Source organism: Cyclopterus lumpus, chromosome 5, assembly GCF_009769545.1.
Source record: "Cyclopterus lumpus isolate fCycLum1 chromosome 5, fCycLum1.pri, whole genome shotgun sequence".
Classification (NCBI taxonomy): domain Eukaryota; kingdom Metazoa; phylum Chordata; class Actinopteri; order Perciformes; family Cyclopteridae; genus Cyclopterus; species Cyclopterus lumpus.
The window spans coordinates 9,425,429-9,441,108 of record NC_046970.1 but is presented as its reverse complement, the minus strand read 5'-3'; the positions used below and the strand labels follow the sequence as shown (position 1 = coordinate 9,441,108).

Genomic DNA, 15,680 nt, shown 5'->3' with positions numbered 1-15,680 from the left:
CATATATATATATATATATATACACATATATACATATACATACACATATACATATAAAATAATTCTGCACAAAAACATCTGCAGGGGTGTAGCTGTACTATCATATATGTATATATATTGTGCAATGTGATTAAGAAAGGAGACAGAATCCAGCAGTTACAGCACTCTTGTTTTACACTCGTCAGTACAGTTAAACCATTGTTTTCTTTTGTACAAAAAAAGGCATCAGACACATGAAGTCCAATGTCAAGGCATTACCTAAATATCCCACTTATTACTGTGCTCTAATTTAACTAAGAATTATCTTTTAAAAATGATAAAGCATCTTAAGAAATATGTGTTTGATTTTTAATACAATGTGTAAAACAAACTTATTTACCGACAGTGACTCAAACGTCGCCTCCCTACAGAGGCTTCAGCGATGAAACGGAAAAGCTGCACAGGTGGGCCAATAACTCAAAAGTGGAACTTAGTAGAGTGCATTAGATCCTCTTAGTGCAAAGCAAATAATCAATGTGCTGACAAAGAGTGACTGTAGTTCAACACAAAGCCTTCTCATGTGGCTGTTAAGTTACATGTAGAGCACAACCATGGGCAGTAGTCATTAAGAAATACAGCAAGATTACATAAATCTTTTGTTACTTCAACTATTTATCATCATCATCATCATCATACGATTAGGCCTGAGGCTACTCAGTGGTACAACACATTTAACAGAAAACCGGACTTCCCAAAAGAAATTAATAATAATCAAAGAGAAGTTGCACACTGAAACATTTCCATTGGGAAATAACAGAAACCCAACATTGGTTTTAAAAATATGCAACGGACTAATTAGTGTAGATAAAAAATGCATTAGACCTGTATATAAATAATGTCACCTTTCTTTTAAACCAGAATGAGACGTAGTGTTGAGTAGTGTAAATGTAACAATTTGAATTAAACAAGAACTAAACCTGGCTGGCCTGACGTCTGTGAAGTACAACAGCAACTGGAGTAAACGTTGTTGGGAACCAGCCTGCTTCTGGATACAGGCTGAAGATAAACGCTGTCAAAGCCAACCTGAAGCATCACCCACAATTACAATAGTGAAAGAAAAGTCTCTGCTTCCCCACTTAGAGTACAGTATATCGTAGTGTGTGTTTTTCCATTTTACTTAGTGTGTATTCTTTTTAAGCACACGAAAACCAAAGTTTGCTGAAACTGAAACCCCCATGGGGTCTTAAAGTATATGTGAGCGTCGGTAGATCACTGATGGGGAAATGGCGCGGAGGTTAATTGAACCGTGAGACGGCTTGGTGCCTCAGAGGGCGGGGCTCAGAAAAGAAGAGAACACATGCCGCAGTCCAATTGTACAGCTTGGCTCGGCTATCTTGGGAAAAAAGAAGAAAAAAAAGCGTTCAACACATCTTTTGAAAGTGAAGTGATTGAAATGTTTAGCGTTACAGTACTTGGAATCTGTACTGTAGCCAGCCACTTGCAGATTAAATAACAGAAGAAGGACTTCTGCTCAGAACCTCTGAGTGCATTTGCTCCCACCTAAAAAAATGGATTGTGTTTCTCATAGCAACACTTGCTTTATTGAATGTGAGGGCTGTTTGCTCTCAGCTTCTGTAAATCATTTGGCTTCTCCCTGGCTGGAGACCAGTAGAGACTCTGGGTTCTTACATCACAGGTCCATCATTAAATGGCTCCTGAAGGGCCGGATATAAAGGGAGAACAGAGTGCTAATGTGGAAGCAAATGCACTGCAGACATGAACACCAAATACAAACAGCGATGACAGATTTAGGAGAAAAAATAAAAAATGACTTGTGGTTGCTTATTGTCAGTAGGGACCAAGTTAACTTGAGCTAAAGACCCATAACTGTAATACAGCTCTGACACGCGTCGGGAGGTATAGGGGAGGATTTAGGACAATAGCCTTCCATTTGTTTCCATTTCTGCAGGTTAACATCAGAGACCAGTGTTGGGCACAAAGCGGTTCTGCTGTGGGCACAGAGGCAATGCTTGAGGACCCTCATGTGGCTAGGGCTCGGGGGCCCCTCCTTCCTCCATGGTGGCCGGTGGGTTGGGGTCCTTGTGGAAAGGAGTCTCCTTGTAAATGAACCAGCAGTTACTGGCCCACAGGATCATGTTCAAAAAGCCAAATATCTGTCGAAAGACAGGAAAAAACAGATGAGATACTAAGTGACAACAAGTGATGTGTAATGTGTGCAAGAGATGGTACATTGACATCATATCGTGATACGAGTCTAGATATCGTCTTCCATTTGGAATCCCATAATATGTGCCATCTTTTTCTGGTTTTAAATGCTGTTTTACAGTAAAGAGATTTTTCTGAATCTACCAGACTGTTATATTATTGCTTTTACCACTTGGTAATTATGTCCACATTATTGATGATTAGTTGTCAAAAAAATAGCTGCTGCTAGCAACACTAGAAAACACTCAAGTTTCAAAACTGGCAACTTTCGAGAAGGCGTCAAAATCAGGGTCTATTATTGTCAACAAATACACACAAAATACTACTGTAAGACTACACTTTGAAATGTTATAGTTAACTGTACACTGCTGCAGCAGACTGTGGAGCAATCACAGCAATGGAAGGGAATGTTTTGTAATTGAAACGCCAGACAGCACTGGCTGTACTCTGCCACCAGAACACTCATACACTACACCACCACCACTGTGATGAACATGGACAAAGTAGTGGTTCGGAGCATCCTACTCTCACCATGGCCAAGGAACAGACGTTCTCCTATTAGAAACAATGCCACTATGTTTCAGCCTGAGATTAAAACAATTAAATTAAATTAATAATGTCCTTGATATTTCTTTTAAGGCAAGGCAAGTTTATTTATAGAGCACAATTCGTACACAAGGCAATTCAAAGTGCTTTACAGCTACATAAAAAAGGCAAATAAAATCATGCCATAAAAACAATCATTAATTAATTATATTAAAAGCGAAGAGTGCAGATAACATACTTTTAGTTGCTGTGCAATAAATTCAACATATTAAAAAGGCTGAAAGAGCTACACAATTCAACTACTGTATTAAGGTACTTGTACTTTGGTATTTCTACTTGAAAATATTGTACATTTGTCTAACAGCTTTAGTTTCTTTTCAGATTAATTTCTTTTTCTTCCCCTTCCCTTCCTGAATGATGGTGTGTTTCCTTTATTTATCTGTTGAGAAAATCCTCCTACTTCTTCAGCTAAATAAACTCTTTAAAAAGCCTCTTGGATCAGCTGGAAAATGCATGGTCAAGAAGCTGAAAACCGGCTGTTAAAGATACAAGGTTCTCACAGGACATATCTTATAAAATATGATGCATTGCTGTTGATTAAACTATCCAACAGGATATAAAAGGAGTTACAGTGTAACATGCACATGATATGAATCCTTCTACAACTGATAGAGAAAGTAGCATTACTTTTCAGATGTCAAGCTTGATGTTCAGAGGTAAAGGTGACACTTATTATATCATTAATATTATCTACATTTCATCTGCTTTTTAAAGCGCTTTACACCACAAGGTTATCATATGTTTTCTATATCAAAAACTGATCTATTTTTTCAAGATCTTGTTGCCAAAAGTTTGACTGTAACGTGCAGTGTAAATCCTGGAGCAGACAGGATGAGTTAGAAAAGTTTTCTAAAACACTGTTTCCTAGAGGACCAACATGGCCCCTCTGAGAATGTTGGGTTTCTCCAGAAGGAAGTTATAGGTCAGTAGCATATGCACTACTTTACCGTAACTTACCACTGAGGCATTGAGGCGGCCCATGGAAGGGAACTCTCCGGCCTCACAGATGTCCTTGCATGACGGGGTCAGGATTAGTTGGTCTGGGTTAGTGGCCCATTTGACATCAGTCAGGCCTTTGCCCCAGGCTGAGGAGCACACAAGCCACAGGAAGGCAAAGGCAGCGGTCACCACCAGGTCCTGGCAGAGAGAACACAGCAAACACACACATATAAATATCACTTACTGTATTTAGTATTTAGAAGGTCCTTACTTCCTGCTGCAGGCAAACCTTTTTCTTCGACATAGGAGTATGCTCTTATTCAAAGATAAAAAAAACACACTGTAGTTTTTTGCAGTTTACAATTAAAAACATGCACTGCTGTTTTGGCTACTGCGTGATTGGTTGTCTCTGGGTCGGCGCTCCCACGTGTTAGGTGACATAAATGTCCTCTCTCAGTTTCTCCATGTGGGGAGATGTTTGATCCAGAGCAACAGGATGCTACATGGAGTTCACAATGAAGAAATGTTGCTGCTCGGGCGTTTTGCAAAAACAGCTTGGAAACGGCACATGGACGCAAGACAGGGCTTTAAAATGTAGACAGCTTAGTGTAGACGTCTTGTGTGGACTTTCTCTCAGTCCACTACCCAGAGAACTGTGATATACAGGTGCATCTCAATGAATTAGAATTACATTGAAAAGTACATTTCTTTTTCAGCAATTCAATTGAAAAAGTGAAACTCATATTATATAGATTCATAACACAGGGTGATGAATTTCAAGCATTTACTTCTTTTAGTATTGATGATTATGGTTTGCAGCTAATGAAAACCCACATTTCACTATCTCAGAAAATGTTAAGATTATATAAGACTAATTTAAAAAAAGGACTTGCAATACAGAAATGTTGGCCTACTGAAAAGTATGTCCATGTACTGTATATAGTATGCACTTAATACTTGGTCGGGGATCCTTTCGCATGAATTACTGCATCAATGCGGCAATCAGCCTGTGGCACTGCTGAGGTGTTACAAGTCCTGCTGGAAAGTGAAATAAGCATCTCCATAAAGGTTGTCAGCAGAGGGAAGCATGAAGTGCTATAAAATGTCCTGGTAGACGGCTGCGCTGACTCTGGACTTGATGAAACACAGTGGACCAACACCAGCCAATGACATGCCAAATCATCACTAACTGTGGAAACTTCACACTGGACCTCAAGCAACTTGGATTGTCTGCCTCTCCACTCTTCCACCAGACTCTGGGACGTTGATTTCCAAATGAAATGCAAAATGTACTTTCATCTGAAAAGAGGACTTTGGACCACTGAGCAACAGTTCTAGTCCTTTTTTGCGTCAGCCAGATAATGATGCTTCTGGCATTGCCTCAGGAGGTTCAGGATGTTGCCGACACAAGGAATGTGGTGGCGGTTGAAGCACCGACTCCAGCCGCAGTCCACGCCTTGTGAATCTCCCCCAAATTCTTGAATGGCTTTGCTTCACAATCCTCACACGGCTGCAGGTTATCCCTGTTGCTTGTGCACCTTTTTCCTTCCACTCAACTTTCCATTAATATGCTTGGAGTCAGCTTCTTTAGCAATCCCTTTTGTGGCTTACCTTTCTTGTGGAGGGTGTCAATGCCTGTCTTCTGGACAACTGTCAGGTCAACAGTCTTCCCCATGATTGTGTAGCTTACGGCTTTTCTAGTCTTCCGACCACTCAAAGGGCTTCAACACTACATGACATCATTCACCCCCACTCATACTCTGATGGGAGGAGCTAAGGTTCCACTTGCACATCAGCAGTAACTAACATTCACAACCATATACACACTGCAGACACAGCTACGGGAGTAATTTTGGGGTTAAGTGTCTTGTCCAAGGACACATCGACGTGGGCTAGCAGAGCTGGGGATTAAACTGCCAATCCTCTGATTGAAGGACGACCCTGCTCACCACGAGATGCACCTGTAGTAAGGGCCTGTGTCCATTAAGTGTCTCTCTCTGGCAGAGAAGAGTCTGTGTTTCATCGACTAAGGGCTCCCAGCAACACATCACCACTCTAACCACTGTATGATAGAGTGGTATGGCAAGAGCATGGCTCTTGTGCTTTGTATTATCTATTTGGAATACTATAGACAGACGCAGACAAAATCAACTTCTCCTCCAATTACCACAGTGATGTCACAAGCCGGTTTCGGAAAAGTTCAGGGCTCAGAGAAAAAAAAGACGCTGGTGTTCAAACAAAAGTGCGACCAGGCTTTGGCTCTGCATTTATTTTTAAACAAGCCCTCTTATGGGGGCAATAGACAGGTTAGAAGACAAAAGACTGCTGCCCTGATACAATCCGGTATATCTACTATCTGTCTACTATCTAGCAGAAGCCTTAAAATGGATGCATATGTTAATCCAACTTGACTTCCTGGATTGTATTTTCATGTCTCACTGGACCTTTTAATAACACGCCTCCACCCCGTTGTTTTGACATAAGGCAGATTTTGGTCTGAATGGCTGAGATGTAAAGAAACAACTCTGGCTGGTTTGTGTGCATGGGGTTAGTAGGTTTGAAGACAGCTCACTGACGACCATAGGACGTGTACTCACGATGATTGGACCACGGCTGGTCTGGCGGTAGACGTTCTGGTAGCCCAGGTAGAGGATCAGTGTGGCGGTGCAATAAAGGAACCCAAACACGCCGACGCACACAAAGAACTCTGCCGAGGAGGAGAAGTCGCCCTGCAGGAAGGTCTCATTGGATCGACTTTTGTTGCATAACGTTATCTGATACGGGTTCGCTGGCAACCTGCAGGGAGGGGGAGAGAGGGAAAAGGTGCGTTCAGCAGTTGCTCTAATGACTCCTCTTTACGCTCTTGTTGTGTGATTTCAGAGAAAACAAGTCCTCACCTGGGTTACTGTTCTATCCAAAGAAGGCAAGAAGAGAGAACATGAAAGGGTTAAGCCGGACTGTTTGTGTTACAAAGACCGTGTGCACAATTTAAACAGAACTTTAAACTCTTAGGCCAAGATCAGCTTCATAAAGACATTTCACATTAATTGGGATACTTTCTTCAGACTACTATTGCCAAAAAAAAAGTGTTTCATATCATATGTGTTAGGTCAGAGGGATCCCTTGTCCAATTGTCAAAGTGACATAAATCACACTGCACGATAATGAGAAGTAAAACTAGAAATATAATAACCAATATAAATTATTAGTTGGAGAGGACACTTTTGGATGACAAGGGAGTGCTATTCCCCCAAAAAACAATATATGTTATTGACTTGATACAAATTCAGTGAGGTAAATAAATCGGACCTACTCAGCGCAATCAATGTCATAAAGAAATATAAAGCATGCTGCCACCGAGGGAACAGAAAGGAAAAGTCTTTTGTCTAATGTTATGGCGCTGAACAGAAATCTACCTTTGAGTAACTAAAAATGTGCTGGCATTAGTACGGTGAGCAACAAGACTTCCCCGTGTCTTTGTTTTGTACTCACTTCCTTTATGCATGTCAGTGCTACAGATTCTATACCGGCTCTCCCCAGATGTTACATTTAGAACCATTACTGTTTAGACGGACGTGCAGCAGGCCTTAAATACCCTCCTGGTCCTAGCAGCAGCACACATGGTCCGTTTCCTCTGCCACTCTGATGCCCTCAGCTCATTGCTCATGCAGGATGCGAGCAAAGTCTTGTTAAAAATGATATGGTGGTGATGAAATCGTATCATTACATCCTTTAACAAAAGTGTGTTGTTCAAATTCATCATTACGAGCGAGCTGTAAAAACAAGTGACTCTGCTCTAAGAATTTCAGTCATATCATAGAACACAGTTTACTGCACTGAACATCATTTATATGGGCCTGCATACATTTGGCACAATGATATGTTACTATTTGAGAGTTGTTTTTATTGTGATATGGATCACAACTGCATGGCCCTGTTCTTTTTCAAAGTGGATCTCAATGCAGCTGTCCAGCAATTGTTGCTTCCACTGGTTACCCAGCAGCATTTAGACTGATGTCAGATGACTTCTGCAGTTATGTGACAACATAAACATACAGAAATTTCATTGCAACATAAGAAGCGTGTATTCAACTATATCGAGAGAGAAAAAAGCCACCAAAGGGAGAAGTTAACCTGCAGAGACACTTTTTTCCACCAGATGATGGCAGTATTTCACAGTTGTGTGGTTTGAGAACTGAACAAGGATGTTTTTATGAAATAATATGCATTGGAGCACTCTGGTCTCTGACAGTACCTGAACGGGTAGCCAAACACAGGATCTGTATGCTGATCAACGCCTCCTGGACATTTGATCTTGAAGTGGGTTGACCCATAGTAACCTCCAGTGGTGGCAAAGGCAAAGATGGTGAAGACCTGTAGAGGCAGACAAATATGTGAGGGTAAGCGGTTTTAAACATGTGTTTGATGGATAGCAGTCTCAAGCCATCAGGCTTTTTTTATAAAATCTTAATAAAGGTTTGGTAACGGCTCCAAATATCTGTAAAGATCAAGTTAAGAAACTTTTAAACCTTTTCGGTTCAGAGGTCAGCTCCTACGTTCAAGTCAATATAAAGTTGATATGATGGTCCCTTCTCCCTTCCCAAAGGTAAGGCATACATTCTGATTCAATAACTAACTATTTCAGAAACTACACTGTCCAGCTGTCTCTCTGGACCACCGTCATCAAATAAAAAAATATTAATAGTGCCCCTCAATGAGATCTGGTGCTACCAATTACTTTCAGAAGTCACATCATTAGATTAAATAAAGTCTGCGTGTAATCCAAGTGTCACATGATCTAACGAAGCACCATTAAATCCATCAGTACAAACCACAACAAACTTGCCAAGAGCGGACCAAACCTCACGGACCAGACAAGGAGGACATTGACCAGAGAGGCAACAAAGAGACCAAACATGGCCCTGAATGAGCTGCAGAGATCTGTATCGGTTAGAATATTACATTATATATTTGGGAGCAGTGGTTAAAGATGTATCTATCAGAAGGAAACAATAAACCACAAACAGGTTAGGGAAGTCCGGAAGTGTTTCGAGACAGACTAACACACTGGTGATTTAGTTTTTAATGGGATTTGTTCACAATTTGAGAAATATGAAATAACACCAGCCTTATTCCAGTGGTCAAAGAGAAATTGCTCAGTAACTTAAATGTTGTTTAAAAGATGCTTTACCCCCTTTTAACTGTTGAAATGAACTGCAAAGTGGAATAGTACTTGAATGGAGAATTAGACATCTCATGTACATAGAAAATGAAGATTAACTCATTCATGCCTCTGAAGAACGGTCAACTATTGCAGAGGTGTTTGTCTGGTCTGCCCAAAATGACCATAAATAACTGGAGCACATTCAAACCTTGGCAGGTATCTAATATCTTTAGGGGGCAGGAAGTCAGACTGTTGTCAGATCAATGTCCTCTACTAAGAACTTGATTCAATTTGGAGCAATGTATTACTACTACAACGACCTACACCTGTAATTCAGTCAGTTGTTTTTTCTACTAGAATAGATTTTCTTTAAATTTGGATGCATTTTTTTCTTTTCATAAAGTACTTGTATTGCAGCTGTGAGTAAAAGGAGCCATACAAATAAACTGAGTTTGCTTAATGAAGATGCTTAAAAGAAACACATGAAACCATTTCAGAAGATTCTTATCCACCCTGAATGGCAAGTGTACTGCAAATATTTCTCATACAGCACTGACAAGACAACGCTGACGTTAGGAGGTTGTTACTGCAGGAGAATGAATGTCAGCAGAAAGCTTCTCGTAAAATCCAGAAAAACAAGCTGATATCTTGCACTTTGCTGACAGAGAGCGGACCCCAGGAGGAAGAATGGAGAGCAGAGGAACCCAGACCGTTTCCTCTGACCCTCGACATGGACTGATTGTGCAGAATCACTGGGACACCACACCAGGGTTTTGCCAGACAATCAACTGCTTTGCGGCACAAACTGCAACTAGCAAAGCAGTCAAATTGTTCACACAGGCAGTAAAGTAAGCAGCAAGGTTGGACTCAATTGAAACAGCCTCTTGTGAAGAACCCACACTGGAACTTGTTTTGTTGACCCATCCATCCGTGACCTCCTCCCCATGCAGACCATTATCCATCTTAATACTACTTCCAGAACTACGACCACCTAGAGCGTATGACATATTTGATAAGTTGGTAATGTGAGGGAGGGTGACAGAGAGAAAGGAAAAGAAGGTGGACTACTGCACACACCTTTTCTGTTATTAATAACTTATTCTGAACGCAACCTGCCCACTCCAACCCTGATGTTTTATAGTAAGCTTAGCAGACAAGACCTGCACACCACTCCACTGTAATCTAATTCTACATATAGTATAATACCAATGATATTAATGTGTTTAGAATTTGAATGTCAACATTATGATTGAAGCTTGCAGTCCTACACTGGGAAGCAACCAAGCTCTTTTCTAAAGCAGTAAGTGCCTCGTTAAGGTACTATGTCCGAGTATAAGTTGACTACTATGTTGTTGAGATCCTGACTGATGCCAATCTTTCCATTTATAAAAGGCGAGACGTCACATGCTAAAATAGATACACAAAGGTAGTAGTTTCATGAAGATGGAATATCCATGGGAAACAGTTTTATTTAACTTAGGTAAGGCACAGCCAAGTAGTAAATATCCAAATAAAAATACAATTCTGGAACTGAGCATCAAACTAAGTAATTAATACATAAATATGAAACTGAACATTAAAGCAACCATTAAAAAAAAAGACACGGTAGGAGTGTTTTTAAAAATTTTTTTTTTTACTGTTGGTGCATATTCATGAGATAATGGCGATCTAAAAGTGTGCAATATTATTTCCTTAACAGATAGTTTCATAACTGGATTGTTTGGAAGAGATTGGTGAGTAAGTTAAATTGACAGTTGAATGACTTCTTTTCCTCTCTGTCTTGTATGGTGGACAGAGAGCTGAAAGTGTTGCTTCATACCGTTTGTGACTAACAATAAAAAGGGTTTTCTTTGAAGTGAAGAATTGCTTTCTGAAACAAAGATCTCAAAATATCTAAATAATAAATATCTAAAGCATAATGTAAATCTGTAATGCATTTATGGTTGAACCACCCCATCGGTCAAATCGATTAATCAGTTGACCTCAAATACATCTTGTACTGAAATTTCCCGTAACGTGTTGATGATAATGCATATGTGGTATTATGCAAAGTGTCTTGAGATTTCTTAATCAGAAAAAAGGGTTGATCAATTACCTTAACACCAATATGTCTTGTAATATATATGTATGAATAACCACTACAGTACCTATGAACACTGTGAAAAAGGGCACTCCCCTCCACAAACCTCTTCCCTTTCCCAGGACATCCTTCCACCAATAAAACACATCCGATTAGGGCATGTGATTGTTGCTTCAGTACTTCCTCTCAAGAATAATGCACTTTGTTCATTTACGCCCACATCTAGCAAAGCACATTCCCAAATCATCAGGATCCTTTTCAGCTACCTAACATTAGTATCCAATGGGTCAAAGCAACGAGCCAGGGACCGAGGTGGAGCAAAGACGGACAGATCAACAACAGGAACACACAGGGGGCTGGAGTGCAGTATTTAGAAAGCTTCACACCCACTCAGGACTTTTAGGAATGAGTTTCATCTTTCAGGTGTCTCTGGAGCTGTACAACATTTCTCAGCTTTCATCTGAGCCCCGTTTGACCCACCCAGGCCAATCTGACAGCACCCCAAAGAAACCCACCAGACAGGGTGGGGAGTTCCCTGTCCAGAGTCCAGTATTCCATCCAGCCTCCCCCCGAAGCATTCCGTAACTACCTCTCCTGGTCAGGGAGTGGCAGGAGAGATATGAGATAGCAGCAGCCAGTCACAAGGTTCTGACACAAGCAGTTTGACATTTTATTAGGGCGGCTGGAGATTTCTTCAGACGACAAGTCGTTCTTTATGCTTCTTTTCATGCTGAATGACTAATTTATAAGAAAAATTATCAGCACATATATGGTAAACACACGATTTAAAGTGGTGCTTTTGCACAGGCATGAGGGTTAGGGTTAAAAACTTGTATTCATATTTCTATTTGTAAATGATGTCATGACTGCACTGTGTTTTTATGTGTAACGCACTTGGCCATTAACAGTGTCTGATTCTGATTCTAAACTTGACCCAAACACAATTGCCACACCTCCGCCTCCCTTAGTGATGACCCCCCCCCCCCCCCCCCCCCCCCCCCCCCCCCCCCCCCCCCCCCCCCCCCCCCCCCCCCCCCCCCCTCCATCTGACACTGTGAAACACTGTTGTTACTGGTCCATGTTAACAGGCTGTGGCATATAGACCAGTTTGACATATAAATTATAAACATCGTCCAAGAGCATTACAGGGGAGGAGGGAGGCAGGCAGCACTAGAATAACAAGAAAGCTACACTCTCAAAAAGTATGTCTATTTCAGCCTTGAGACTGAGGCAGACAAACACAATTAACTTGCTGGGTGAACTGCGTGGAGAGATTGGAAGTAGCAGAGTTTAAAAACTCAGAACAATGTCTGCAGATGTAAAAATCTGATTTGAAAGCTCAGTGCCTATCTTAAAAGGGACAATTAACTGAAAATGAAACGTTGGATGCTCTCTTGAAAGCCACAAGACTCAATTGGAAGTAACGGTATTGAACGTTCACTTTCAGCTCAGTTCCATCTCGTAAAATATACTATGTGATTTTGGGGAGTTTTTCCTGAGCCGATGTGATATCCCGGCACAGGGATGTCGTATGTGTACAGATTGTAAAGCCCTCTGAGGCAAATTTGTAATTTGTGATTCTGGGCTATACAAAATAAACTGAATTGAATTAAGTACAGAACACTCTCACTCAACCAATATTTACTTATTTATATGTTGAATATAAGATGTGCTGCTGCCCTTGTCCACAGCAGTACATTGCTTTAAAATGTTACACGGTTAATTTATTGTTATTGTACAATAAATAAACAGGTTTGTACTACAGAAAGCAGTATGTAGTCCCATTTTGCTAGAGAAGAAAATACACAAAAAAAATTAAAATAAACTATATGTTGGAAGGTAGGGGATAAGGTCTATAAGCCAGGAAAAGAAAGTTGTTCTGACATGGTGGTACGGCAGCTTCTGTATGTATCTCTTGCCAGGCGGTAGCAGGATGAACAGACTGTGGCTGGGTGGGTTTTGTCTTTAAATACTTTTTGGACTCTTTGCAGGCTTCTCTCGTCACCAATATCACTGATGCTAGATGTAGATGGTACCAATGATGTTCTGGGCGGTTTTAATCACCCCCTGTAGAACATTTCCAATAACAGTTTTTCATGTTTCTAGTCAGGATGCTTTATATTGCTCCTATGTAAAAGTTAACACAAGCTTGGCATGGAAATTTAGCCTTTTAAAGTTTTTATAAGAAATACTTGCTCCATTGATGTAATCAAACCTACCCCTCCATCAGTTTGATGAGGGAGACTGTGTTGCTCCTGTCGGTTTCTCCAAACTCGGGGTGTGTCGAACACCATCTACTATAATACACTAAATATGTATAATTACCTCATACAAGCTTCAAATAATCCAAACTATCACTTTAAAAAGGGGAAACATCCTCAAACTGAAGACAATGTTTCAACATTGACAGCATCAGCCCTATTCATTCACAAAATTCTGACTAAAAATTGTTGCCACATAGAACGACAAAGAAACCAGAGAATAAAATGTATTAACAAAATAACAAATGGAGATTTTTTTGACAAATATTTTCCATTTCCAAGAGAGACATTTAAAGCCTAGAAAGTTTGGTTTTAATATGGCTACAGGTATCAACACTGTTCACTCTTCACCAACATGGTGTTTTTGTATTATTATTATGAAGTTGTACAATGTTATGGATTATAACCACCTATACTCATTGGAACTTGGCTTTACTTTAAAATGATTATCAGCCTCTTTGCAAGGTTAAGTTGTACCTTCAAATAAAGTTTTTATTTATAATTCTGCTAAACTGTTGACACATTCACACTTCTCATGATTTTGGCCCACGGAAAAGAAACTTGCAAATCTAAGAAACTAATACACCTAAATGTATTTGATATTGAATGTATTAATTAGTGTGACAGATGAGCATTGGGCAATAAACATGATGGTAGAATAGAAGCCAGGCTTATGAACTCACCTCCCTGGAGTGAAACTCCACAGCACAACAGCAGATAACACCTGCTGTATATGTAAATTACTAACAGGACATGGCTGCTCCACAAACACACGCCTTAAATACACACAGCCCAGCCTCCTGTAATGGGGCATCCTGCATCAACCAGAAATACAGGAGCCCCGATTCAGATCTTTGCTTTCACTTTGCCCAACTTACATATTTATGCTTTATGTAAATAGATTTGGCATCAACCATACACAAGTGGGATTTTTCATGCCAACTCTGTAACTATTAACTTAGCTGGACTATTTCAATACGCAAGTCACAGTATCTGGGAATTTCATGGTAACTGTTTCAGCTGCCAGTTTGTTCGAGTCCATTGCTATTCCTAATTAAGGTACTGCGGGAAGAGTGTAAGGCTTTAACCCAGAACGTAGACATCCCTCCTTGGTTAAACATTTAGAATCAGTAGTTACATGCATTGTACATCACCAATGCTGTGGCATCATTTGACTTTGTGAACCAGGTAAAAGTCCAAATCTCCAATGTTAAAAATTAACAAAGCAGAAACAGAGGGACCTGGTGAAATGATTGAACAGGTGTATCAACTTTTTACACGTCAATCCTCGTACCCAGAGCATCTTGCAAACTCATGAGTGAGTGGAATACACTAGCAGACTATCAGTAACGTCAGATATGTTGGCTGACCACCGATAGGGAGAACGTGTGACCATACGTGGTTTGGAGATATTTAAATACATTCGGACTTTACTTTTGCTTACCCAATTCTAAGACACGAATAACTCCTAGAGGTTCTTTCAATGGTCCCAGGTCCAAGGAAAAGCCAGCCTTCAATTTCTGAGGATGACAAACGATGTGTGTAAAAATATGTACAATGACACATAACGTGTTGAAATAGGTTAGTTAAGCTAGCTAACTTAGCTATGTATAACGAATGCGCGTTCACATTGGGACCCACACAGCTAGCTCTCGTTACCTGTTCGTCACCTTCGACTAACTGGCCCTGCCCTTGTTAGCTAACTCTTGCTAGCCACATGCTAACGCTAACTCACGTCAACCTGGGTATTCAGCTAGCACACCCACCTGAACAGTGTCCATTGAGGCGTACAACAACTGACGTGAGAAAGCAGTTTGGGGTTCCCTCCGTAAGTTGTCCGTTTCGTTGTAGAGCAAATGTAAAGTTACTCAGTTTGCATTCGAAAGGCGGCAAACAACACAACGGCTACTGACTATCAACAGGCGGAAGAGTAACAGGCAGCCAGGCAACTGATAAGACTAGTGTCAAACTCTGTACAACTGAACCTCTGTCTCACTCATCCACTTCCGGTTGTTAGTTTTCAAAATAATGAACAAAATAATCTTATTCAACGACAGACATTGACACGTGTTAATGTAATATGTAGTTGCCATATTTCAACTACATAATATATATTCCTGGATGTATTCACACTGGAACAAACAAATGTCGTTAACTCTTTCTTCGAGTGAAGCACATCTCTAATGGAAGAAGAACATTATTTATAAAATTGATACACCAGCAGTATGCAAGACGATGTAGAAGTCTGTTCATTGTAACAGATCTACACATTTGATTGAAGATCTTATAATCATTATTATTTCTATAACTATAGTTGCGAAAATAGCATAACATTCCAGGACTGTTTTTGTAATACTGTGAATTAAAAAACAGTTGTTTTACTTTATCACAAAAATAATGCAATTTACCTAACAACTATCATTAC

At 40.3% G+C, this 15,680-nt stretch overlaps 1 protein-coding gene across 1 annotated transcript; it reads right to left on the bottom strand.

Moving 5' to 3' along the window:
• Nucleotides 1-156: 156 nt before the first annotated feature.
• Nucleotides 157-15,239, bottom strand: sypl2a (synaptophysin-like 2a). The gene is made up of 7 exons (XM_034531847.1): nt 15,022-15,239; nt 14,700-14,775; nt 9,810-9,814; nt 8,006-8,124; nt 6,348-6,546; nt 3,769-3,948; nt 157-2,153 (listed from the first exon to the last, which is right to left on the bottom strand). Exons 1-7 carry the CDS (start codon nt 15,034-15,036, stop codon nt 2,028-2,030), a joined length of 720 nt encoding a protein of 239 aa, XP_034387738.1. The 5' UTR covers nt 15,037-15,239; the 3' UTR covers nt 157-2,027.
• Nucleotides 15,240-15,680: the final 441 nt, after the last annotated feature.

Coding starts and splice junctions, on each gene's coding strand:
- sypl2a (XM_034531847.1), bottom strand. Junction 6,547..8,005: donor GTGTTTGGCTACCCGTTCAG/GTACTGTCAGAG, acceptor CCCTCCCTGCAG/GTTGCCAGCGAACCCGTATC. Junction 2,154..3,768: donor GCCGCCTCAATGCCTCAGTG/GTAAGTTACGGT, acceptor GTCTTTCGACAG/ATATTTGGCTTTTTGAACAT.